This window comes from Saccopteryx bilineata, chromosome 1 (assembly GCF_036850765.1).
Source record: "Saccopteryx bilineata isolate mSacBil1 chromosome 1, mSacBil1_pri_phased_curated, whole genome shotgun sequence".
Taxonomy (NCBI): domain Eukaryota; kingdom Metazoa; phylum Chordata; class Mammalia; order Chiroptera; family Emballonuridae; genus Saccopteryx; species Saccopteryx bilineata.
Window position 1 is genome coordinate 188,029,045 of NC_089490.1, and position 27,390 is coordinate 188,056,434.

The window sequence follows — 27,390 nt, forward strand, 5'->3', positions numbered from 1 at the left end:
AAGGTCAAACAGAACTTTACTGGAAACTCTGGGTGGACTGGAAAGTCCTGGCTTCATATAGTGAACTGCATAATTCAGCATGTGCCCAAGTTGACTGTATAAGTGAAGCTTACTGAAAGATCAATGTGTGCTCAATTACACTATTTTTTCTCTTTAAAAAGCAGTGATTAAAAAGGAAGAGAAATGAAACAAGATGGCTCATGCAAGATATTGCTTTCTAATCCCAATACAACCCAAGATCAGTCCCCTTCTTACTCCCACTTTTACCCCCCCCAACCACTTTTGTGGCAGTTGTCTATAGTGACAGCCACCTGCTTTTCCAGGCGATGGAAAGGATGGGAAGGTATGAATAAAGTCTGGAAGCAGGAAGCAAAAGGGAGGAGGCTTGGTCACCATGGTGCTTGGAGCAGACACAAAACACTAAGTTCAAGTTAACAGACATTCTCTCGGTTTTTAAAACATTTTTTTTTTGTTTTTAGTCATTTTGTTGCCACTACCAAGGTCATTTTTGTGTCTGTTTTATGATAAATAGTTAATGATCAGACATGAGACACTTAAGGATATTTTGTAATTTTAAATTTTATCAAACTTGGACTGACCATATATCTTAGTTTGCCTGGACACAGTTCTGGTCTGTGTTCTAATAAAACGATGAAGAGACTCTCATAACTCTCAAAAATATCTCAGTTTGGATGTTAAATTAAATGTCCACACTTTAATACATATATATTCCAACTACTGAGCATGGGCAAAATTCTAAAAGTACACTTTTAGTTGAAAACATCAGCTTTGCATAGCAAATGGAGCTAAAGGCTACCACGTGGGTAGATGGCATCGGTATGGTCCCCGTCCTCCAGGGACGTGGGGTAGAGATGGCAGTGGAAGGTGGTTCCTTCCATCACAGTAGAGGATGTGACTCATAAAGAGCATCCTTGGGCTATTTTGGCGGAAGTATGCAATTGGACAGTCAGTGGTGCACTGTTAGTGGTGGAGAGCAGTGGTATATTCAGGGGGTTAAGATCATGGGGGTTGGGATTTGAGACATGTACAAGTAAAAGCCCAGCTGTGCCAATGGCTGGATGGAAATCCCATATAGGTCATTCAGACTTGGAAGTTGCAGAATGTTATCAAAAACACCAATATGACCACTTTCTTTTTACTAGTCCCGTATATGGAACTCTCAAAAATAGTTCTTTGTAATGATGTCCTAAAAAATTCAAGACCCCAAGAAATATAAACCATAAAAAAAAAACCCCATAGGATTCCTTTTGACAGAAATAAAATGTGCATTTAGAGAAATATGCTAACTTTTTAAGGTATCCCTAATTCGTTGAAACATCACTATGTGACTAGTAGTCCAGTGTCTTCAAAGATATAAAACAACATAACTTCTCAGAGAGGAGCGTATTAAGCATGGCCATCTAAATCCGAGGTCGCCAATTTTCCCCCAAAGGGCCAGTTAGTAAATATTTAAGGCTTTGTGGGCCCTATAGTTTCTATATGTCAACTTCTCAACACCACTGTTGTAGCTCAAAAGTAGCCACAGGTAATATATAAACAAAAGGCATGGCTGTGTCCCAATAAAACTTTATTTGTAAAAATAGGCAGCGGGCCATATTCTGTTGTAATTTGCCACTCCTTAATTGAAGTCATTACCACATAGTATGTCTTAGGTATACTTTACTCTGACCCACAAGCTATATAATATCTACATATGTGGTATAATTTATTGCAAGATTTGAATTGTTATTGAACTATAATCTTAAATTTAATTTCCAAGAACCAACCATTGTAACCACCATGATCTCTTGTTAATTCTTTATTGTTTCTAAAACAAAAAGAAAATTTTGGAATTAACTCCATTTTTTTAAAACTACGGGCCCACTTTTTATATTCAGAAATCCTCATAAATCTACTACACTTATTCTTTATTTCTTTTATACAAATGAAGAATACAGTACACAACATTCACTCTGCTCATTTCTCCTATGTGAGGATCAAGACTGAGAAAATATTTTATCTCTCTTCAATTCAATCCAAGGTTCGTTATTTCAGAAAAAAAGCGAGGAATATCAGGTTGCATACTGATAGTCTAAGCAAACTAATAAGGTTTAAACATGCTTAACCAAGAACATAAAAAATCCTATGACCTGACAAGGGAGCTTGATCCCAAAAGTTATTATTTTCACGTAGGCCAGATTACAGGACCAAACATTTGTTTCCCGTACCCAAGCACTCTCTCAGATTTAGCCTTTTTCTCTGCTTAAAGCTCTCTATTTCTACATTTCTTAACCTAAATATCCTCAAGTTTTCTCCCCACCAAAATCCGCACCTGAGAAGAGAGCTGAAATTTGTTCTGAGATGAAGAGACTGGTAAAAACCAGAACCAGCCTTCTCAGGGACATTTGCATGTTAACGAACATCGAGCTATAGCAATTGGACTGATGGTCTTTAAAAAGTATATTTCAGACATCCTTGTTTTGTAACTACAATTTTAACTTTCTCTTAATATCTTAGCATGCTTCTTGGAAAAAAGGAGCTCCTTTGTCTTTGCTTTACACATATTTCTGCCCCTGCAAATCGCTATCAACAAACAACACTAACATTCCCTTAAGATATCTAATTGAAATATCATTGAGTAGCAGAGGCAATTCTCTCTCTCTCTCTCTCTCTCTCTCTCTCTCTCTCTTTTTACTTTGCTGTATGGGGATGTTTGGAAAGAAATAAATTTCACCCAGGGTGAACAGGTTGGCAACAAGTAGTGCCACGCAGACTCTCCCTTTGTGGTCCTGGAAAAGCACTGCATCTCCTTTGATTAAGAGCATCTGAACAACTGACAGGTATTATCACCCTGCCGTGAATCCATTAGTCTCGCTGTCTAGCCTTCAGGCTATGCTATGGGATGAAGTTTTCTCTGCTATGCAGATCTGCTGCTTCTCACCCTGCTATCAGTTTCCAGTGCTCAGTAAATCAGTCTCTTGAGTCCCCTCTGTACCCTCCATGGTTCTAATCTACTGTTCACTGTCGCTCAGAAACATGAATATTCTGGGAAAACCTATAGCAAAGCATCAGACTTGTTAAATAATGAAGATGAATTTTAGATATAATTCACTGTCAGTATGGCTCTGTGTGGCTAACCAACCTCAAAAAATTATTTCGCCTCTGCAGGTTTTAGTTTCAACTGTAGAATGGTTCCAGAGGTCCCTTCGACTTCTTAAAAAGTTTTACGAATTTGTGACTAAAGCACTTAATGACAGCTACTTTCTTTGAAGACCAGAAGCCATTTTTGCTTCATTTTGCTTTCCTCGCTCTGTCCCTGAAAGTTGATGTTGATCTGATGGCCTGACCAATGGGACACTAAAGCTCAGTGCTATGGTCTAAGCAGCCTGCAGTCTCTTTGAGACAATTTTGAACCCCAAAAAGCTTTGAAATGCTTTTTTGGGGGGTATGTTTAGTGCAAATTTATTGGCCAGAAAAACTAGACCTGAATATTCTTTACTCATGCCACTCAGTTTGAATAGTCAATGTTTTTCTGAAGATATATTAATAACATTATGAGGTGCTATCCCAGACTTTACGAGGACTGTCAGGTAGGGCGTCACATGTGAACCAGATTGGCGCAGTATGTACCTCAAAATCCCTGAATTCTGAAAGTTATCTAGTCTCGAGGGTTTTATGCAAAGGATGGTGAGGGATGGCGAAATCAATATATTTCTAATGACCTGAATACTACAATATTCCAAGTTTTGCATCGAAGCATAAATAGTGTTTGGTATTGTGTTCATGAAAATTTCACATATATTCTTTGAAAATGGGTAATTTTTTTTTACCATGTATCTTTTTGAAGTTACTTAATAAAATTATTCAGTCAATAAGATGTTCCCATTCCCTGTTACAGAGAAATGGTAAGTGTATTCATTTTAGAATTTTGCAGGTCAGTATAGGGAACAGTGAGGCAGCCTCATGACAAATAAATGAGCAAGCAAATGGGGAGGTATCAGAACCTGCCTAGGAAGTAGCCTTGAGACACAAATCCAAACGCCCTCATTCCCTCCATCTTTCTCCCTAATACTGTAAATCTCTTCCTGAATGTTTGCAGTTAATTCATTGTAATCCATCAACGTAGAAAGACAGACTTTCTGGACTTTTCCAAGTTCCTCTGGCTCAGTTAGAAGTCCAATAAACATTAGCTTGATGAACGAATCCATCAACGAATGAATGACATACCTATCTATAGCCATCTCCTCCACGTGGGACTGAGCCATATTATTTTTGGAGATCTACAAAGTGCAGGGAAAACAGTCAGTACGTTCTGACACAGAGACCTTCGGAAAATACATTATTCCTCTGAGCTGAATTCCACAACTCTGTGGGCTTTTTGATCAAACAGAAAGGAGCTTTATTACCATCTCTTGGTTTAGAATCCTCCGGCTAGATCCCTACCTGGACCTTCTATGAGGGAAAAGCCAGTTTCAAAGGAAAATGGCCTTCCATCAGTTGACCTAATCAGGTGACAGAATGAATAGTGTGACAAGGGGCCAGTATAGTGAAATAAAGCAGAGGGCCAAATCATTTCAACTTCCTACATGAACACATTAAACATTGCTTTTAGAAGGAATGAATATGACAGACAGTGATGGAATATATGCTAAGGAAAACATATACTTTTTTTTTTTTTTAGTGGGGGATGGTGAGTTCAGAGGCATGCTTTTAGGCAGAGACAGAGACTAACGGGGAAGTCTGTCATATACTTCTGTAATATTATTCCTACTTAAAACTCAGACATAAGATATAAACTAGCCTTTTTCATTAAAAAGAAATGACCGTTTTATTTTTGAATGCTTATGGTATATAGTTAGCCTTAATTTGAAGAACATGTTTAAATGTGACAAAAGCTTTCAATGAGAAAATGACTAATTTAAAGATTTTCCTAACCCTTAGAGATAAAAGTACACATATTCTTGGGTAGAGTCAGAATTGGTGCTTTTTAGTTTTTCTCTCACTTAAGTGAATAAATAAGACCAGATTTTTAATACACATATTAAATACTCAGCAAAGGCATACTAACAGACTCGTGAATGAATATTTAAAGTGTAAAACATAACATTATTATTCTTTAAACAGTCTACCGCACATTAATCACACTATTATGACTAAAGACAAAACATATTAAACTTGTTTACCAAAGTTAATTAAATTGCACATAATAAAGCTCAACATCACTGGAAAGAAAATGTGAACTTTAGAGCCATAGGGCGTAAAATATTCCAAAATTATATGTTACAAAAATACAAAACCTTATTAAATGCTTCACATTCTCAATGTAAGCATTTTTCAGGCAGACCCCCTATGTACTGCTGGGATTCTCGCACGTTTGGATGCAAACTCTATAGTACTCACTAATATAATTAATGGATGGGATCGGAATAGAAATTTTACAAAAGCCTTTTAAAATCAGGAAAAGGCTAGGGAGAAATGTACCGTATTTTTCACTCCCTAAGACGCACCTGACCATAAGACACACCTAGGGTTTTAAGGAGGAAAATAAGAAAAAAAATATTCTGAACCAAATGGTGTGTTAAAATATTTAATAAAATACTGTATTTTTTGCTCCATAAGACACATGGGCATTTTCCCCTTCACTTTTGGGAAGAAAAAAGTGCGTCTTATGGAGTGAAAAATACGGTAAAAAAATACGGTAATTCTTTCAGGTCTTCTGCTACATTTCTTTTCTTTTGAGATGAGTCATTTTCTGCAACTTAGAAGTCATTTAGTCTTTCTGACCTTGTTGCTTCTGGTGGCTCAGCAATGCTTCATCGGTACAATCAAATGGAGGTACATTGGTCTATGTGTCTTCAAAATGAAAGTAGACATAGGCAAGAAACTAGGATTATGTTAAAAAGTACCATCTAATCAGCTTTAGCTGGGTTGCTTTGCAACCCTTGAGTGTCCCTAACATACACCACAGAGGAAGTCCAGTCTAAGAAGCATGGTGGACGGAGGGAAGCAGGACCGAAGACTGAGAGCCTGGACTTGATTTAAAGGGGTCTTCTTTGCCCTTTGGGGCATCACCCCTTCCACGCTTGGGCTTCAGTGCTTTAGACCAGCAATTTTCAACCTTTTCCATCTCATGGTGCACATAAACCAATTATTAAAGTTCTGTGGCACGCCAAAAAATATTGTATCCTTTTTGCTGATCTGACAAAAAAAATAGGTGTCATTTTCTTCCTCCCTCCCTCCCTCCCTCCCTCCCTCCCTCCCTTTCTTCTTTCTTTCTTTCTTTCTTTCTTTCTTTCTTTCTTTCTTTCTTTCTTTCTTTCTTTCTTTCTTTCTTTCTTTCTTTCTTTCTATTTAGTTTGCTGGGGTGACACTGGTTAACATAATTACACAGCTTTCAGGTGCCCAATCAATTCTACAGCACATCATCTGGACACTATATCGTATGTTCACCTCCCCACCCCAAAGAGGTATAATTTTGATTCATTCACACTGGACAGCTACTGCTGTGTTGACTGTTGTCGTTTTTTTATTTGACAGTCTGAGGGAAGAGAGGTCAGTGGCCCTAAGTAGTCAGGTATTGCCATGTGTCAAAACTTCTGCGGCGCAACGGTTACGAAGCGCTGCTGTAGACAACGCTGATCCCCCGCCCTGGTGGAGCAGGGCACGTGGCCCCAGCTAATCATGGTGGCACCTGTTCTGAAACCCACGCGTGCATCCGTTTCGAGACTTCTGTGAGAACTTGCAGGGAAAAGCAGCTCTTGCTCCCCCGGATTTGCTAAATCAGTAGGACGTGAGCTGGAGCCCCCGCGGCCGTGGGTGCCTCAGGGAGAGAGGCTGCCCGAGAAAGGAGCCGGTGTGGGAAAGGGAGCACCGAAGGGGCAAGCTAAGCTAGGAGCTGTTTTGTTTTTGGATTCAGCCTGTTTGAATTGAGTTTTGTTTTTTCCTAGGACCTTTTTCCCTTGCATTCTTTTTCAATTCTTTCTAGAGTCAGTTCTTAAACTTCCTGGCCCAACAGACCGGGACAAGCTCCAACCCCTACCCCCCAAGGGTTTTTGAAGGAAACAACCGGTACCGTGGGACCCTAACACGTTGCCTGGGGGCTGGCCACAGCTGTTGTCACTGCCTCCCATAGATGGAAACCCAGAATCCCTTGCTGAGTATGTGAGACCCAGAACTGTCTCTCGCCTCAGGTTTCGTGACCAGCCTGTTCTCAATCCCTTCATGATGTTTCCTGCATGAAAGGCTCCTCCCTCTTTTCTGCCCATACCCTCCCTGTAAGAGTCACTCCCTCTGTAAGGTGTCACCATCCCCAGACAGTTGGCATTCCCTGCTCTTTGACTGGGCCCTTCCGGACTTTGCTGATACAGTACTTAGCTTTGCTTATAGGATATACCGGGTGATTTATTCTGTTTTCTCTCTTTTATTGGATTTGAGTTTCTCATATCCCTGCTGATTTTCCTGCCCACCATGCCTTCCTTCCTTCTGGTCAGAGAACTTTGATTTTCCTGTGGGGAGCTCCCTTCCACAGTCCAGGTCCTGTGTTTTGGGTTGGGTCCCAGAGATGGCTCTAGAGAGGGGGGACCTGTTCAGTACCTAACACATTGGAATGTGTCTCCTAATCCATGTTTAATGGTAATTAAATAGCAGTCTCTAAACAATGACAACGTGGAACACAGGCTGTAGTTGTTACAACCATCAAGATACTTTCACGTACAATTTTTGACAAAACAAACACACAAACAAAACCATGGAGTCTTATCTCAGTAGTATCAGGCATGATGACAAAGAAATGCTTTAGGTAGGATTGAAATAAGCAAACATTATAGCACAGTTTGTATATTAGTGTCCTACTGTGTCATCTATTTTATTCTAACAATTATTTTCTAATGTGTTTCAAAATGTGAGTTTAATTGCCATTTTTTTTTCAAGTAAAATCTTCCTAGGTTATCAATTGGTTATGGCTACATTCTGTTTTACTATGATGTCTCCCAGATCCAAAGATAAACCACAGGGGGTGGGGTCACGGAAGCACATGCCTGTGTACCCCTAACACTAGTGTCATCAGTTTAATATTTCCCCCATCATGTAGAAAGTGTTCTCTGTCTGTTGACAACTCTTTCACCATTGAGTTTCACTCCTGGGTGGCATTTAAGCTATATTTAAAACTTACATCTTGTTTATATATGCTCTTGAGCCAGATCCTTCATTTTTCAGGAAAGAATTTGCTGATCTCTTTCCTTCCTCACTAAAAAATTACTGAAGTTACATTAATTGATTCTCTGGCTCCTTATTATTGTTGATCTCTCCTCAAAGGGCTGATATCAGATGCAAAGCTCTTACTGCTTGGCTTTGCTTATGCTACAACATGAAATAATTTAAAGAGATTATGGAAATAGTCCACTTTTAGTCTGTGTACTTTTATAGCTAAACATTGATTAAAAATTAGGTGTGTAATTTTTTTTGGAAAAGTTTATCTTTAGTAATATTTCATTCAACCACCCAATGTTCTATTATATATATGTAGATATGTTAAAAAATATATATATACAAGTTTATAATCATAGACTACACTTATAGACAATAACACTGAGCAATGATATACTCTTCTTTAAAGAAGAATAAAAAATACCGGCCTATTAAATGTCATCCAAAACTAATGGGAAAAGATGAAAAATTAGACATTCATGGAACTAAAACATAGACATCTGGGTCTACCTAAATTGTTCCCTGACCATTAATAGGAAACTAATGATTACTTTGTATTTTATATCCTGTAAAAAGCATTATTTCCCAATGTTTTCAGTCTATTATAGCCAAATAAGGGTATATATTTTTTCATCCAAAACTGAACCAAAATTCCTTTGTTTGATGTACATTATTATCCCCAAATAGTATAATAAAACCCTTTTTATAATGGACACAACAAAACGATTGACAAGACCTGTTTTCAATAACTAAATATTTTGTGAAAAAATAAATTTATTCTGATGCAATATCATCATTGATCTTTTTTCTTCATCATTCATCTTTAATGGCTCTTATAAATTTTCAAGTGCCACAATAAATTCAAATTAGCAAAATTACAGGATTCAGTTTTCTACAGTATTTCTGAAATGGCACCCAAGACAGTCATAATTTAACTATGAATCTGTTTTGAACTCATTTATAATTCAACTCATCAAATGTTTGGTATTTAAAATTAAATTGTAGAAATAAAAAACTTACTGGCATGCTTCATCAGGAAGTTTTAACAACAGATGTGTGGTTAACACTATCTGTGGGCACAGGAGAGGTCTCTCTTTTAATGTGATATTCAACTATGTGACTAAATGCCTCCCAGAAATTGAGAATTAGAAATGCAAAGGTTAGATAAAGTTAAAGGTCTTCCCCTACAGGCAAGAGGGGACTAGCTTCCTACTAAGTTTCTAGCAGACCTGATTCCCTAGGGCACATCATAAAAGTAATTTACTGACAACTCACCTTACCAGGGGTCATTTGGAGCCTCAAGTCTTCTGGAATTCACTTTTAAGAAGCATGATTAAGTGGGGACAACTATTGGCCCTAAAGTATTTATGCTGAGAACAAACGTCTGTCAGAATTAAATGTTTTGTGTGTGGTGGTTTCAGACTTAAAGAAGATGCGTGACCTAGTGAAAAGCACATATACTCTATTCACCAGATTAAATCTCAGAATTGAACACTGGCTAATTGATTTACTAGGTTTTAAAAAAATACTCCAGAAATCCAAATAGCCAAAAACAGCCTAATAAAAGAGACTGTATTTATTACCAAATCAGTTAAAATCCTTTTCAATCTCTTCTGGTCCAGTTTTGTCTCAGATTGGAGGGGAAAACACACTCACAGGATTTCAAGGGGAAAACGAAGATGCCATTTAAGCCAAGAGAGTTAACGTACTTTTAAATATTCTGCAAGAAAAGCGATTTCCGATTAAAACAAATCTGTGTTTAGTGTTTTTGATAATTTTGACATGAAATATTTGGCTTAGTATTAGGTAGAGATGGTTTTTCCACATTAAAAAAAATTACTAAAGGTTAAAATATGTGTGCACTGGACAAAATTAAAACAGATTACCTGACACTGTGTGTGGGATCCAGCTCAGATCTATGCAGCACACGAAACGGAGCTGGGACATTCGATTGCAAAGCACACAGCTCAGTAATAACAGGGAAGGAGGCATACAATTTCCAGGAACACCCACAATGAAAATTATTCTTTCCAAACAGAGAATTGTTTTGGAATAAGTTAGGTTAATTAGCATCACAGGATTTCTCTCAAGGAAGCACGCAGCACTGAAATCCTTACGTGTGCAAGTAAAATGATCAAGCACTCCCCTCCTTCCCTTTTCAATTTTTCACAGCTAGTTTAGTCTGTCCACAACCAAATTAACTTCTGTAGATTCACATGCAGGTAGAAAAGCAGACTCCCCCCCCACCCCCGCCCCCAGCTGAATTTATAGCCTGACAGATTGATTAACTAAATGAAATTCAATGGCCAAACAACAAAGGAGAAAGAAACTCACTGAAGGTAAATCTGGGAATTTCTACTTTTGCGAGTGAATTACAAGGACTTTATAAATCAGGTCATTATTTAAAGAGTTAGAAAGTCCTGACAACAATATTTGTATATCCTCCTTATCAGGGTTCCCTAGTTGTGTATTATTCCATGGTCGTTTTGATCCCTTCTGACTTCATGATACCTGGAGTTTGGCCTCTTGTATGCTAAATCCAGGTAAAATTATCCTTTTCAAAAAATAATCATCTGACCCCCCTTTTCTATTTAAAGGTGCATTTCTCCAGGGAGGAATGTATGTGTACAAACTGTCTTTAGTTGCGGTTACCATTTTCTCAAATTACCATTTTCAGCCCACACCCAATAAGCCCTCTTCTTTACATGACTGCAACTGACGTTCTCCTGTCATCGACAGCCTTCCACTAGTACCCATTAAACATCCTGTGTTGCTGCCCTGGCCGGTTGGCTCGGTGGTAGAGCGTCAGCCTGGCGTGCAGGAGTCCCGGGTTTGATTTCCGGCCAGGGCACACAGGAGAGGCACCCATCTGCTTCTCCACCCCTCCCCCTCTCCTTCCTCTCTGTCTCTCTCTTCCCCTCCCGCAGCCAAGGCTCCATTGAAGCAAAGTTGGCCCGGGCACTGAGGATGGCTCCATATCCTCTGCCTCAGGCGTTAGAATGGCCCTGGTTGCAATAGAGCAACACCCCAGATGGGCAGAGCATTGCCCCCTGGTGGGCATGCCAGGTGGATCCTGGTCGGGTGCATGCAGGAGTCTGTCTGACTGCCTCCTCGTTTCCAACTTCAGAAAAATAGACACACACAACCCCCCCCCCAAAAAAAAAATCCTGTGTTGCTAACGTACTAGGTTTCAGAATTTGTATTTTAAAACTATGGGAAAGAAGGCATAAGTTCAGTAAACACTGTGTGTAAAAATGCTTACACTTAACAGGGCAAATTTCCAAGTATTCCCCCAGTGATGGATGCACTGAAAACTGGAATGGAAGGGGCTCTCGGCCATCACATAGCCTCTCCCCTTACAGATGGGACTCCGTGGCTCAAGAGGTCAGCGACTGGCCCAGGGCTACAGGCACACTCTGCAGAGGGGGGAGCCCGTGTCCTACTTACTGCCTGCTTCTGTTCTCACCCCTCCTCCCGGCTGCTAGTTCCTTGTTTAAAAGTTTGTCAGATCATGTCACCCTTCTGTTCAAAATCCTCCAGTGATTCCCTGTTTCACTCAGAATACAGGCTAGAAACCCCCCCTCCATCATCCGACACACATGTCCGGCACCCACGCGTCGGCCCTCAACTCTGTGCCCTCACCTCCTCTGGCTACTGTACACCTCCTTCATTCAACTCCCTCTTGGTGGCCTCCCTAGATGGCCTCCAGGTCCTGGAAGAGCTCCACCTTCAAACCCGGTCTGAAGATTTATAACCCTGCTATCCCTGCACACGAGAGACGGCCTCCTGCCAGGAACTAGACACCTGAAGTCTCGCTTATACTGAGTTAGGCTGCTTTGAAAGGTTTAACTGGAGCGATGGTGACCACACAGAAGGGAAAGGGCAGCTGCTTGTCAGGGTGGCGGGGTGCTCAGTGGGTGCTGTGTGGGGAGAGAATGACTGAGTTGCTGGGGCGGATCCAAGGGGAGAAATCAGAATAAAGCACAGGAAGGCACAGTGAGCCCGGACAAGCACGGACTTCCGACGCCAGAACCACACTGACCACTCCACTCTGCTTTACTGTCATTCTCTTGCACTGCCTTCCATTTTCACAGAATTTTAGAGCTAAGAAGGACCTAATGTATCCTTTAGCCTAGACTTCAAAGGTGAAGAAGCTTCAGAGATCCCAGAAAAATTGCAAAGAAGACTCCAAGTCAATCAACGACTAGCAAAACCAGTGCCCTTGTCTTGGCAATGGATGAGGGGTATGGACCGAGGTGGGATATTCCAGGAATGTGACACATCAGGATCAAAGGTGTCCACAATGGATGCTGTCACCAAAACTTTTATTTAGTGGTACCTCTAATAATTAATTATTTCCATGGGAAGTAGCTCACCTCACAGTCATGCCCAGAGGAATATTTTTGTTTTGTTTTTCTGCAGAGGTTTTATATGTATTGATATTTAATAAAAGCCAAAATCTTAAAATAGACACACATACACAAAGAGTCATTGTGTTTAGGTTGTAATTAAGAAACTTATGCAATTAAGGAACTATGCCAACTATTGGGTAAACTTTTTTGGAACTAGCCACATTACTGCAAGTCACAGAATCCTAACTAAATCAGCCCCCGGGTAATGTTCATAGAAACCCCGGGTGTAAGTACGTTATTAATGTCATGGGGTCAACCTGATCTTCCAAACCCCTGGCGACTTCAACAGAAGCTTTAATGGTGGTACAGGGAAAAACCACAGACCAGGGAAGGGAGAGAATGAGCTATGTGGCTTTTTCAACCTCAGGTCACAGGCTTGAGTCCAGTTTAGGCTAGTAATTGATAACTTATGACAGATGTTTTGTGACCTGTGTGTGGAGGGAAGTCAGTTCAGGTTTTGTTTCACTTTTCCTGAACAGGTGTGCTCACAGCCATCCACAAAGATGTTTTCATTGTGGAAACCCCCTCACCAAATCCTTCAGAGAAAGGCTAAAAATGTCACAGGAATTCAATTCGGTTATCTTTTTATCTTCTTAAGAGTAGTGCTTTCTTTATTTTTTCCAACACGATTTTTTCTTTCTTATTTTTTCCAACACAATTTTTTTCTGCTTTTTTAAAAGGAATTCTGAATAGTTTCAGACTGTTGGCTAAGGGTTCTTAGAACAGATGTGTTTTCCCTATCTAGAAATAGCCTGAGGACAGATGTCATTTTATTTAAGTTTGTGATCCATTTGGATCAAAGGTGCTTTAGGATAAGAGGCTGGTTTAGAAACAGCTTATTAGAATTTTCTTTTTAAAGGTAAAGAATTTAGCTAGTCTTAAAGAGAAAGTCAGAATACTTGATATTTGAATATTTAAAAGGAATGTTCTTTTCTCAAAAATTTGGTGCTTTGTCATATTTGTCATAATGTTTTACTTCTATATTAGTTAATAGGTTCAGTTCTATAATCACATGAAATCTATTCAACTGCTAGCGATGGTGGAATTAATTTAGATAAAAATCGTTGATGTTCTCATTTTCTGTTCTTGTCCTACCACATAGATGATGCATGATAGAATGATAAGTATATATTTTATATTAAAGAAATAATGATATTTTTTACAGATTTTCTGGGATTTGGAGATTAGGCTTGTGACACAAGACACCTTAAAATCAAGCATTTCTCATTGTAACATATTACAGAAGGGTCTTGACAAGTAGCACCTTATTTTTCAAAGCATATTTTGATTGAAAAGTCCAAAACGGATTTTAAATTCTAGGCAGTGATCCAGTTTTAAAAAACACTTTAGATATGTCTCCAGTGCTGGCCACCTTGACATTCTGATAGTTCAACATAATCCTAGAATTTATAGATTTTACAGTAGCTAAATGTCCATTGATGAATACTGCCGGCAAATACATTAAAATATACTGTACTAACAGCTAACATATATCTTATATATAAACATATATTGTGTAAACAAATAAATCTATATATTTGTTATATAAATGCAAAAGTGAAGGAAGTCTAGTAAAAGGAAAACGCCATACAAACTAACTCCCGAAATTGTTCATTGAAAGGCAGCAACAAATCAGAGGCAAATGTGCTTGCAGAGTTAGGAAATTTTCTATAACATACTGGGTGAATGTGATAAGAAAAGTGTCTACTGCAGGCTGGGCTCTGAGAAGGAGGTAGCTGGGGTCATTCCATGTATACATATCCTTACACCTGATCTTCAGCGCATTTCACAGATAAATTAAGTGATATTTCTTGCTGCTGCTGTTTAACTTCGAAATCTTCCTTTCAAGTTTCCCCTTCCCTGACTTTCTGGAACATTTTATTGATCTGCTTTAAAATTTTTTTGTTCGTTTATTTGAGTACTACTCTTGGTATCATGACATTCCGTGTTAATTTTCCAGCAGCTCTGCCCAATTGTTCGGTTCCCAGACCCCGAGACTCTAATCTGTGCTCTGAGCAGGAGTCGCTAGTGGGGAAAAATAAGTGCCTTCTTAGTTTTCAGTCCCAGCCTATTTCCTTTGCAAATCCTACAATTTATTAACTCCAGGGCAGATTGACACAAACCGTGTTCCAAAATAAACACCCCAAAAGACATACATTACGATAATATCCAGCTTTAGAAAAACTACCCTGAAAGTAAGGAAAGTCTGATGAAAGGCTGCTGCCGGACTCCTGGGTCAGCTGGTCCATGCTTCATCATCGTTAGGCACGTGCTCTGACAAACTGCAGAGCAGGGGGCTTCAGCATAATGAGCTAGGTGGCGATGCCATCCACCTAATGTCAAAAGGTGCTGCTGTTCAAACAAAGGGGCTGTCTTTCCCCAGCTATATGCCCTTCAATAAAAATATAGTCTAGACTTTTCTGTGTGAGGGAAAGAAAAGCCCCACACATCCATCAATATCACTTTGTTTCCGTGGGATTGCTGTATAATTCTGGTGCAAATGCTAACACTGTCACAGAATTTCCATAAGTTATTATTCAATGTCATATTAAGGGGCACTGTTAATACCAGGCAGCAGAGCTAAGAGCGGCCCAGTGGGGCTTGTGAGTCCTTCTTCTCCCTCTTCCCCTCCTTTCCACGTGAGTGAGGTCCACGATGCTCACAGCTAATGCTTATGAAGTCCTTCAGATCCATGCCTGTCAAGTGTTAGGTGCATGCAACCTCTTATTACCCCTATTCTACACACGAAGATACTAAGTCTAAAGAGGTGAAATAACTTGCCAAGAGCCAAACAAACACCCCAGCACATCGTGTCGATGCAGTGCCTGGAACCCAAGCCTGGGACTCATGCTTGGCCCTAAATCCGAGCCCTCAGCCTTCTCACTGGCCCGCCAGTCAGGACAAGCAGCACTGAATGTGCCCACACCCCGTCGCCAATCTCTGCTCCTTAAACGTGCTCTTCAGTCTGGCCCAGGCAGTGGCTCTGACTGACGCTTCTAGCAGCAGAGCACTTTGGCTGAGAGTGTGGCATTACTCAGCTGCCTTGGAAATCTGACGCCAGTAACTGGCTAGCTTTGTTATCTTGGGCAGTTTACTGAACTGGGCCTCAGTCTCTTCATCTGTGAAATGGGAGGCTAATACTAGGCTCACGGGGTTACTGTAAGGATCACAGAAATAATCTACGTAACAGCTTAGCAAAGGGGAGTGCTTAAGAAATGGTGGTTATGATTAGTAAGAAGGAAAACCAGAGTGTTCCTGCTAACAAGATGGCTTGCTTGGAGACCGCAGCACTGGGGCAAAAGCTACTGAATGTCCCTGAAAGGGAGGCTGTGCTACCGTCTAGCAGTTAGAGACAGTTCCGTGATGCCTGCTCTTTCCTTTCCATTAGATCAACTGGTCACTGGGCAGGAACAACAAGCAACGTCACCCCCAAGTCTCTTTCTCTTTCTAGTCAGATACGGTGACATGGTGGCTGCCACATGCAGACAGTTTTTTTTTGGTGTCAGAGACCTTCTCAGGGGTCCAGATTTCTTGGTGTTTCACTTGTTTTAAATGATTATCTCTGTCCTTCAAGTCTTAGATAAGTGTAAAGACATTAACATAAAAACGTTCCTCACCTCAGCTGTGACTTACGTGACTTACGTAGGCGGAGCCAGGCCCTCCTTTACTCAACTGGGGGGACACGGCGTACATGACGCACGCTGGAAAATAATGCACAGTGGAAACTGGCTTCTAGGCTGCACAAATGCACACTCCTAGTTACAAAACTGTTTGATCTATAGGCTGGCCAAGGCCCCAATTAAGACGTAAGAACACCAGAAATGAAAACTAACGCAACTACATTGTAAACAGAAAATTACACTGAGATTATTTCACCTCACTAAGGGATTTCTTGCTTTTCTCTGTGGACATTCATAGATTTTAAAATGGAAATTGATTTAAAATTGAAAATGCTTTTCACAGAGTCCAGGGCATTTTGATGTAAAGTGTTAGCAATACTCAATAATAAAATATAGCTGACTTTAATACTTGGTTATTACTACCTTGATAAAAAAATAAGTATTAAAATTTTTTACTTTTAGATCTATGTTTTGTTTCCATTTTACCTTAATGATTTGGAACCAGAATTTTTTTTTTTTTTTTTTTTTTTTTTTTACAGGGACAGAGAGAGAGTCAGAGAGAGGGATAGATAGGGACAGACAGACAGGAACGGAGAGAGATGAGAAGCATCAATCATCAGTTTTTCGTTGGGACTCCTTAGTTGTTCATTGATTGCTTTCTCATATGTGCCTTGACTGTGGGCCTTCTGCAGACTGAGTAACCCCTTGCTCGAGCCAGCGACCTTGGGTCCAAGCTGGTGAGCTTTATTTGGCTTAAGCCAGATGAGCCCGCGCTCAAGCTGGCAACCTCAGGGTCTCGAACCTGGGTCCTTCCACATCCCAGTCTGACACTCTATTCACTGCACCACCACCTGGTCAGGCGGAACCAGAATTTTAAACTACAAAAAAAAAAAAAAAAAAAAAGAGGAAGACATTGACAAAGTTTTATTTGGGGGGAGACTATTTAATTGAAAGTGACAAACCACTTTTTGAATGAATTTACCTAATGGTAATTTCTAGCACTCTAGCCATTCTCTTTTAAATGAGGTTTAATAACCTCAAATGCAGTCATTTGATAGGCCAAAAAGTTCCTGACTTCTTCCAACCTAACACAACACTGTGAAGCAGAGTCTTACCATGTTCCGGAAGAAGCATTTGATACATGGTTCTATCATCGCCATATGCATATGTGAGTGTACTATGCTTTTGATACTAATTTTGAAAAGTAAACTGCTTCTAGCTTATGCTCTGATTCACTTTGCTTTAACAAAAACACATCAACATCTCATGGGCTGTCATAAGATCACAAGTTAAAAGACAGGAACATGTGAAAGGTCAGGTCTCCGACAAACTTCAGCAAAGCAAGACATCGACCCCAATGAGTTGATGAGCCCTTGGATTTCACGAAACTTTCAACGCTCATAATTATGCATGTGATTTACAAGCATTGTGAAATCAGAGGCCGCCTGGTCGGTCGGGGCTTGCCTGGGCACACCCTGCGTCCTCCCCGCACGGCCCTGCAGCTCCCGGGCGCCCGGGCTGCTGTCTCTCAACAGCCTCACCTCAATGGGCTCAGTCACCCGGACAATCAGCAGCTTTCAGTTGTATATCCTCTCTCACCCCTCCACCCTCCACCCCCAGTTAAAGGACCGCTTCAAAAAGCATCTTTTGAAATGAGGATCCAAGTATTGAAATAGGTAAGAGAGGGACAGGAGTCCAGTCACACTTGTTCCAGTGACAGACAAGTCTCTCCGCCTTGTCTGCTGCACGTTGCAAGCAGTGGCTGTGAGCCTCACAGTCCCCTCACCGTGGTCTGACTGCCCGGAGGGCTTGGTGCCAGAGATCAGGGCTTGCTGGTTTTCTTAAGGGGCCACCCTGTAGGTGACAGGTGCAGGCTTGTCTTTACTGCCGCACACACACAGAGCTAAGGGGTAACTTTCAGATCTTTGGAGGTCAGGAGAAGTTGGGTAAAGTGACACTAGAAAACTTTGGGTGTCCTTGCCATATTTTACCAGGCATTTTCAGGTCATTTTAGCCAACTATGTATTTAAGGAACAGGAATGATAACAGTTTTGCCAACGAGATGAACACCAGATTCCAAAAAAAAGGAACAAAAACCGGAAAAAATTTAATGGGTAAAGCAATTTGTCCAATAAGATTAACTGTTGAGATTTTTAAATACCATTTTTCAAAACTTTATTAAAGATCCTCACATGCTGCCAGAGTTTAACTTATCTCCTCAATCAAGGTGGTCAAGTGACGTGTGGAGGCCAAGTTAATGACAAAAGGCACAGGACAAATGACAAGTGGTGTCTAACGATTTGATTCCAGTAATCATTTCACTATTAGGATGTGGGCATAGACTGGGCAGAGAAAATGTGTCTCATTCAATGGGTCCCTGAGCCAGGAGTTTGGCTCCATCTCGAGACCCACGGTTTTCAAATTGGCTACATATTGAAACCACCTGGAAAATCTCCCCCCCCCCAATGCTTAGTATGTTTAACCCCAGATAGTCAGATTTAATTTGGGCAGTAGTATTTTTTAAAGCCCCCAGGCAGTTTAACTGGGTAAGCATTCTTGAGAACCACTGGTCTAGCATTCCCAAGGACTTCAGATCGATAAAGCTGGTTCTAGAACTTGCCAGAAGTTTTGATCCAGAATTCAGACCTAAGCTAAAAGTGAAGATTTCAAATCACCAGCATCTTGGAATTTCCCCTTTGGGGGTCAAACAGTAACAATAACAAACAACGCATAGCCACCTCTCCACCTACACACACTGGAAAATTCAAATTTTCTCACCAGTTGGACACTTGAGCCATTCTTCTCAGTATCTGTATTAGTGGTTAGTTCAGACGATGCACTATCACCAAAGACCTATCAAATCACTACCTATTTTAAAAACACATTTCGAACCAATTCTTTAGCTGGCAATGTCATAAAGCTCAGAGCTCTGTGATTTGAGCTATTATGAATGGAATCATCTCTTCCTAAATGACACAGCAGTTTAAATTCATACAGCACAGAATTTATTGCACTCATACAACTCCACAATTTTTTTCTATAGCAGAAAGAAGTCAATTCTTTAGCTTCTGCTCAGTGAAACCAGACAGTTCCGCTCACAAGGTGCTGGAACCTCCCACAGTCTGGGTGTTTGAAACCAGGTATCATTTTAGCTTCAGTCGGGACCCGAATGGGGGGAGCTGTCCGAGTTCCCTGGAGGACAGGCTGGCCTTTGGCTGGCTTTAAAAATCAGGCTGGTACAGGTTTAAGGAGACCAACCAGGTCCAGCTCCTTGCCACAAAAAGGTTAGTCTTTTCTTCATGTGACAGAAATTACTGTCGATTCTTAATTGACAATTAGCAAAAAAGGAATTCCAGATTCCCTGACAGCCAGCATGAGCTTTAGACACTCTTATAATCAGCAATTCTGCTTTATGTCTGACTGAATACACTCATGCTGGTCATTAATTAATACCATGGGGACCCCACTGTGGTTTGTCTTGTTTTCATTTCAAACATATAAAGGTTGGGTTTAGTATACATTATTAATTCTGTGATCTGGATATTGCCATCAATATTATGCTCTGTTAAAACAGCTTTATTCCCTCTCTTGGGATTTTAAAATGGAAAGAATAGTAAAGAAAGGATATATATATATATATACACACACACACACACACACACATATATATACATATACATATACATATATATATAATTTATGAAAATTCCTACTTGCAATACTTATGCAAAATGATTGTTCACATAGAATACTACCACGAACACATTAACTATTCATGTTATCAAGAAGCCTGAAAAATTACTGAGAAATAGCTGTGAAAATGTTTTACTTTGGAAGTCTCTGAAGGGTACACCATGAAAGTCTGCTCCATCATACCTAGAGTTGCCTCTTCTAATGCTTCCAGCTGTGACTTATGACAGGAGTCCACGGAGACCAAGATAAAAGCCAGTTGTAGTATAACTGCCTTGAGGTGGTCAGGATGTGGTCCCATCACTCCCTATCCAGTGTACTCTCAAATGTCCGTGTGCTAGATTGGTATCTTATTGACAACACAAGTGTCAAATACTAAGAGAATTCAACGCATTGCACTTTAAAATATGTCATATTCTGTAGCTCATTCTACGTGGGTAGGATAATGGATTTTGATGTTTACTTTAAGCCCTGGAGCACTCCTAGGAGAAGAGGGCCTAAGGGGGTTCTACAGAATTCCTGGAGGTCTGAAAACGTGCACTGTGGTAGCCTGGCTGTGCTATTCTATCGCATTATGCGATGTTTCAGTAACAGAGCAGATCAACGTTCACTCAATATCCCGAGGAATGGGCATCAATTAAAGAAGAGGGACTCTGAAATAACTCTAATAATTCAAAGGATGACATTCTTTAGGCAGTTAAAGTAGAAACAAGAACATCAAGGTTTTTTTGTTGTTGTTGTTTCTTATGGCAAAATTTTCAAGTATTCTTAATCTTTCACCTATACTTTATCATATATATCTTTTCAATACCAACATTTTATTAAAATATTTAAAACTATATATTATTCTTTCAAATACTTGAAAACATTTTAGAGCAAACTAACAATGTGTATGTATATGGTGCATCCCTTCAACTCAGCAATGCTCTTCTTATGAATTTTAAGAAAGTCATCCATAATCAGGTTAAAATATATATATGGAGGACAAGTAACATTATTCATAATGATAAACAGAAAAAACTGGAGTTATCCTAAATGTCTCATAAAAGGTAGATGGAGTTTTTGAGAAAAATTTCCAAATCTGGTAACATACTCATGACATATAGTTAGGTGAAAAAAGAAGGCTAAAAAGATGTTTATAAGGTTTGATTTCAATTTTTTTTTTTTTTTTTTTTTGCATTTTTCTGAAGCTAGAAACAGGGAGAGACAGTCAGACAGACTCCCGCATGCGCCCGACCGGGATCCACCCGGCACGCCCACCAGGGGCGACGCTCTGTCCACCAGGGGGCGATGCTCTGCCCATCCTGGGCGTCGCCATGTTGCGACCCTCCTGGGTGTCGCCATGTTGCGACCAGAGCCACTCTAGCGCCTGGGGCAGAGGCCACAGAGCCATCCCCAGCGCCCGGGCCATCTTTGCTCCAATGGAGCCCTGGCTGCGGGAGGGGAAGAGAGAGACAGAGAGGAAGGTGCGGCGGAGGGGTGGAGAAGCAAATGGGCGCTTCTCCTATGTGCCCTGGCCAGGAATCGAACCCGGGTCCTCCGCACGCTAGGCCGACGCTCTACCGCTGAGCCAACCGGCCAGGGCCTTCAATTTTATTTTAAAGCTTTTTTTAGGATAAAACTACAATAAAGCGTGTTCTTTTCTGTGTTTCTACATTTCTGTATTACCTTTATACTCAGGAAAAATTTCTTTAATTTTAATATAGAAATTGGAAGAAAGTATATCAAGTTGTTAGCAGTGATATTCTTTAATTGATGGGATTACAGGTGATAATATTTAAATACTTTCCCCAATGTTTTCTTTCATAGAGAGCCTGTTTAGCTTTCATAGTAAAAAAAAATACACTGCTAGTGAGTGATGCACTTGTTGCTGCATTTTATTCTTTGCTCACTAGGTATACTGGCAGTAAGTTATCAGAACACACTTTACAATGGATCTATTGAACTCTCACATGCCAAACACTAAAGCTTCATTTTAAGAGACTTGATAATTTGCAGCGAATTTTTATTGGGAGAACGTTGAAATGACTGAGTTAAACAGACTTCCCAAATGATCTGTGTCTTGGTGCGAAAGTCCTTTTCCTTAAAGGACCACAAATGCCATGAGGCGCTTCTCTCAGGTAGTCTGTCTTGGTGATGCTGTCACAACATGAGCTTGAAGTTGGGTGGTCCCAACAATATGGCATTCCCTATATTCTAATTGAATCTTTCTAATTATTTTAGATGGTAGGCAAACACATAGATATCAGGAATATATTTATATTTTTTCCAGCTTGTTTTTTATGGTTTTGATGTTCTTACCTTTGAGTAGAGCTCAACAAAGCAGAGGAGTTTATTTCTCTATGAGTAGAAGAGTATAAATCCTCCTTTAATGTTATTTTCCAGTTAAGACATGAAAAAAGATAACCAATTTTTCCCAAATCATATACAGTTACTTTTTAAAATAGTCATGAGTTGTTCTATGTGTCTTAATTTTAGAATGCCTCAATTTGCTTTACAGCTTAGTGCTGCTAATATTATACTGTGTTAACTCTTGTGAAACAAACTTGATAATTTTATTTACATACCTATTAGATTACGTAACAGGAGCACTCAGACTGCAGAAGGAAAAGAAGGCAAAAGATGTGCTAATATATTACAACAATGGCTTATTATAGATAAAAATATTTGACTTACCTGTAAAAACATTGTACAAGGAAGTCACAGTATAAATAGCATCTTTATGACACAGACTCAAACACAGATGTGATAAAGAATGATTTGCAATTGCCAAGATAACCAAAAGACCTCTTTGTTTCTACTAGGAAATACAGATATACAACTCTACAATTGCAGTATTATGTCTATTAAACAACATTTCAACAAATACTTTATAAGACCAAGAATTATTTTAAATGTGTAAATTACATAAGGAAAGCATGTCAAAATACCAATCTGGCTGCACTGCTTAATAGTCACCAAGTAACATTAAAAATTTAATGTCATTGTCCCGATTCAGTTGCCAGCATTATTGTTCCCTTATGTGTCTCCTTATTTTCTCCTTAAACATTCTTTTATTATAAAGTAGTACCTTCAGTGAGGATAACTTTAAAATAAAATTAACATGCCAGAGCAAAGATAAATAAAATTTAAAAAGCCAACCTTTATTCCACTCTGAACAAGTTTGTGAATGTCCAAATAAGGCTCCTTGAAAATTTCTCCTTCCGGGGTGAGGATCTTCACATAACCTTCTTTTTCCAGAATGAAGAGCCGGTGTGAGCCGTCCCCACTATGGAGGGCGCTGACGGGCTGGTGCAGCCCACTCACAACCTCCTGAAGGCAGAAGCAGTTGTGCTTGTGTTTTCTAGATAAATGAAAGAAAATCAGTCAGCTTTCCTTAAGATGAAGGTGGTAAGGGATGCACTTAGCATCCTTTTCAGAATACGTTTCCTCTAGGAGCCAGTGGTTTTGACAGTCCTGAAGGGCTGTGCTAACAACCCAAGGGCATAGTATGATTCTTTGAAATTGTTTTTAATTGGAAAGAAAAAAGAAAACAGCCTCCTATCAGAAATTAAAAGAGAGAATCAAGATGTACTGGAAATATCAAGGAGACCACTTTGTCAAGTACGTAATTGTCTAACCACTATGCTATACACCTGAAACCAATATAAAATAACACTGAGTGAAAAGTGTAATTGAAAAAAAAAATTAAATGAAAAAAAGAACTGCCATTTACTTATCACCCAATTTCAAAAATTACCAAAAATTATGTATTTTAAAACTACATAAGCTCATTATCTCATCTTTCAGTGACTATAATTAAAATTAACTTTGCTCACAATAATTAAACCTCACAGAAAGGCGCTCAAAGAGAAAGTCCTAAGATCTATTTATAAAACTGATTGCTAATAATAATTGTCCTGAGTATTTCCTTAGTGCCATAACATAACAACAACCATAAATCTCAAGTTAAAACTATCCTCATAAAATGCATATGAATCATAGAGAAGCCAAGCTCATAACAGAAAATGAGTAGTTTAAGCATTAAGAGCAATTAAACTATATGATTTGACAGAAACAAACTACTATACTAAAGAGAAAAGAAAAAGCATCTGGAGGATATAAGTGGATATAAGTGCTGGACACAAGCAAAGGCAGGTGATTCACTTTCCAAACTACAAGATTTGTCAGGGTTTTTTTCCAAATAAAAAAGGTTAAAGAGCATTATCTTTATGAACCTGCTGATCTCCTCCACTTTGTCATAGTCTTCCATCTGGTCCAAATAGTTAGATGCTGGTCCTCTAATTTGTTTCCTTGGAAAATCTGGGAAGCACAAGCCACCATCTTTTCTCGCATAGTAAAAGCAAAACTCCTCCGCAGTAGTTTGAAGGAAACCTTTTAAAAATGTAAAAAACCTCATTAGAAATATTCAATGTCATGTAGAAACATCCTATGTAAAAGGTGAAATACAGGAAAAGGATTTTAGAAACTAAATATTCTAGGAAAGTATATAGACGGAAAAAGGAAAGAAAAAATTTATTTATTTATGTTTTGCTTGGGATTTCCTTTTTTTTTTTTTAACCAAAACTAAAGACGTTCGGTAAAAGTGAAATATTTTAAAAGGCTCATATGAAATACCAACCCAGCATTAATCTTGTTATTGCACTGACTTATTTTCAAGCTTCCCTGGTTACCACGTGTTGCGCTTGTAAGCTTATCTGATCGCTACTTAGCATTTTCTATGCTACAGTACTAATAACTTCCTAAGAAGAACAAATTAGAATCAAGAAAGAGATAGACTATCATGTGCCAGTTTGGGCCATTTTACAATTCTCACTGTATTGTCACTCACATATGATTAAATAAGAAATCTGTTGACTAGCACAAGGTCATTATATGCTATAAGTGACTATTCACTGTGCGATGATGAAGCAGTGAGTTGCTGCTAACAACAGAGCCACCATTTTAAATATGTAGGTACCTCTTTCCCACATCTCACTTCTAGGAGATAATGATTATATTGTAATAAAAAAACATTATATTTAAAATATCCTTTTGATCTTTTAAAGCAGAATAGCTGACATAACACCTTTCACTGAAAAAAAAATTATAATGGGCCAAAACAAAAATGCAAAAGAGGAATCTAAAAGATAGATAACATTTTTTTTACATATTAACAATTTTTATGAAATAAAACAGCTATACTTGAATAAGAAAATCACTTTATTTATTTATTTTATTTTACTTGTTTATTTTTTTAATTTTAATGGGGTGACATTAATCAAGCAGGGTACATAGGTTCAGAGAAAACATCTCCAGGTTATTTTGACATTTGATTATGTTGCATACCCCTCACCCAAAGTCATATAGTTTTCCATCATCTTCGATCTGGTTTTCTTTGTGCCCCTCCTCTCCCACCAGGGGAAGGGAGGGGGTGGAGGGTAGAAGAGCACTTTATAATAAAACAGAATTTTAACATTACTTTTTACTTTTTCAATTAGAATTAATCAAGTGTTGGTTTTTTGGGGGAGAGGTCATATTAATTAATGATTCACTTCCATATTCTGATGATTTTTGCTATCAAAATAGTTGTTGCTACTAGAGTTGACTTTATATGAAGTCCTAAATTCCTGCTTTTGGTCTCATAACTTTAATTATGTTTAACACCTTGATTTTTACCTAACAAATTAGATTATCGTACTCCCCATCAATATTGCCATAAAGGCAACTCGGTACCTTAATGGAAGTTCAGAAGTTGTGTAACTCATTCTAGTTTGCATGGATTTCTAAGAACAAGAATTTGGGGAAAATTAAATGAAGCTTATCAGTGGAACATGTGAGACACTAAATGTTTATTTTCTGTGAGTTTGACCTAGGTCCCCCAATCCTAAAGCCAATCTTGGCAACTGAGGGTCCCAAATGGTTAAAACTAGATGTAAATTTTTGTCCTAACTTTTCAGTAAAATGTATCACCCCTAAATATCTGAGACAGACTCTTCAAGGCCAGATCTGATTAGGCTATCGAGAAACATCTTAGCCTTGGGAACCAGGCAAGGAAGAGCAGATGTCCTTGGGAGTGTGTGTGGGTGTATGTGTGTGTGGGGGGGGGGCTGGGGGCAGGGTGGGAGGTGCGGACAGGAAAAGAGGACAAGACAGCTGGGAAGGGTGCTCCATGGGAGGGTGAAGGCGGCTGGAAGGAGCTTATCTTTCTTTGAAAAAGAATCCGGATTAGAAATTGAGAGGATGAAGGCTGCAGCAACATTACTCATCTACAGCAATTCACTGTTTGCAAAGAGAACTTTCACCCTCTAACCTTCGATGGCTAAGCACACAGAGGAAGGCTGTCTAGCAGTGTTCCACAACTCTGTTTGCGTAAAAAGAAAACAAGAAAAACTGAGCTGCTAAATCAAACTTTCTGAACAGTTTTGGGCTAGACCAACTGGTGAAATGAGAATGGGACATCAGAAAATTAATGGTGCCAATCCATAAACTCTGTAGCTCCAGAGGTACCACAATTTTTTCAGCAAATTAAAAACAAAACAGGTAGAAGAGCGTATAGGGGGAAAATGGTGATGGAAGGAGACTTCTCTTGGGGTGGTGAACACACAATGCAATATACAGATGATGTATTCTAGAACTGTCAGCCCAATAAATTCAATAAAAAAGAAAAAAAAAAAAAGGAAAAAAGCCCCAGAAGGTTAACAATGAATGACTCCAAGCTTTTTACAGAATGTGGACACACAGAATCATCTAAGTGTGAAGGAGAGAGCAAAATCAGAGGACTTTTACATAAAAATATGGGCATTGTTTTCTTACAGTCATGATGGTTGAATTGAAACATGTAACACTCTAATTAATACTTTACCTAAATGATTCAATTTTGTGGACAACAATGACTAAGATATATTTTGCTGGGAAGAGCTGAAGGGACCTTGTTCAGAACACAGAGCTACCACTGATTGCTGGCGAAGATGTACTTGACCAAGTGGCACCCTTCTGTTGGAAGATGAGACCAAACAGCATGTTATCATAGTGAGTGTTTCGCTCACCTCGGATCATGAAGGGAGTTCACTGGTTCTTCCAGCAGCTGTATTTTTTGTTTAAACTCCCAATAACTTATCAACTATCTTGGAGTTGAAACAATTCTCCCGATCCTGAACCCAGCCCTACTATACCACGAGGCACCCTATAAAACACTGACACGTAAATAAATATTCTTGGTGGAGAATTCTAAGCTCTAGCTTTTCTCTCAGCATGTATGTGAGAGGAGAGTTATTTTTCCACATTACATGTGGTGTTCATCATGATAAGGACAAAACGGGAAATAAAACACCACAGGCAGTAAGGTCTGCACGCCAGTATTTTTCTAGTAGATCTGATGTATCCGCCCCTTCCCTCTGGTTTGCTGTGTGAGATAATCAGACTAATAAAACACATATGTAAAGTATCTGACTGGGGGGTCAAAAGTGGCTGTGGACCAGAGA

At 39.4% G+C, this 27,390-nt stretch overlaps 1 protein-coding gene across 1 annotated transcript in view; it reads right to left on the minus strand.

The window, feature by feature from the left end:
- The window catches only part of HHIP (hedgehog interacting protein), a 92,321-nt gene that overhangs the window by 55,356 nt on the left and 9,575 nt on the right, over positions 1-27,390 (minus strand). The window contains exons 3-4 of the mRNA XM_066232673.1: positions 24,145-24,301; positions 23,069-23,270 (exon numbers count right to left, since the gene is read on the minus strand). Of these exons, the coding sequence (XP_066088770.1) occupies positions 23,069-23,270; positions 24,145-24,301 (359 nt within the window). The remainder of the gene's footprint in view (positions 1-23,068; positions 23,271-24,144; positions 24,302-27,390) is intronic.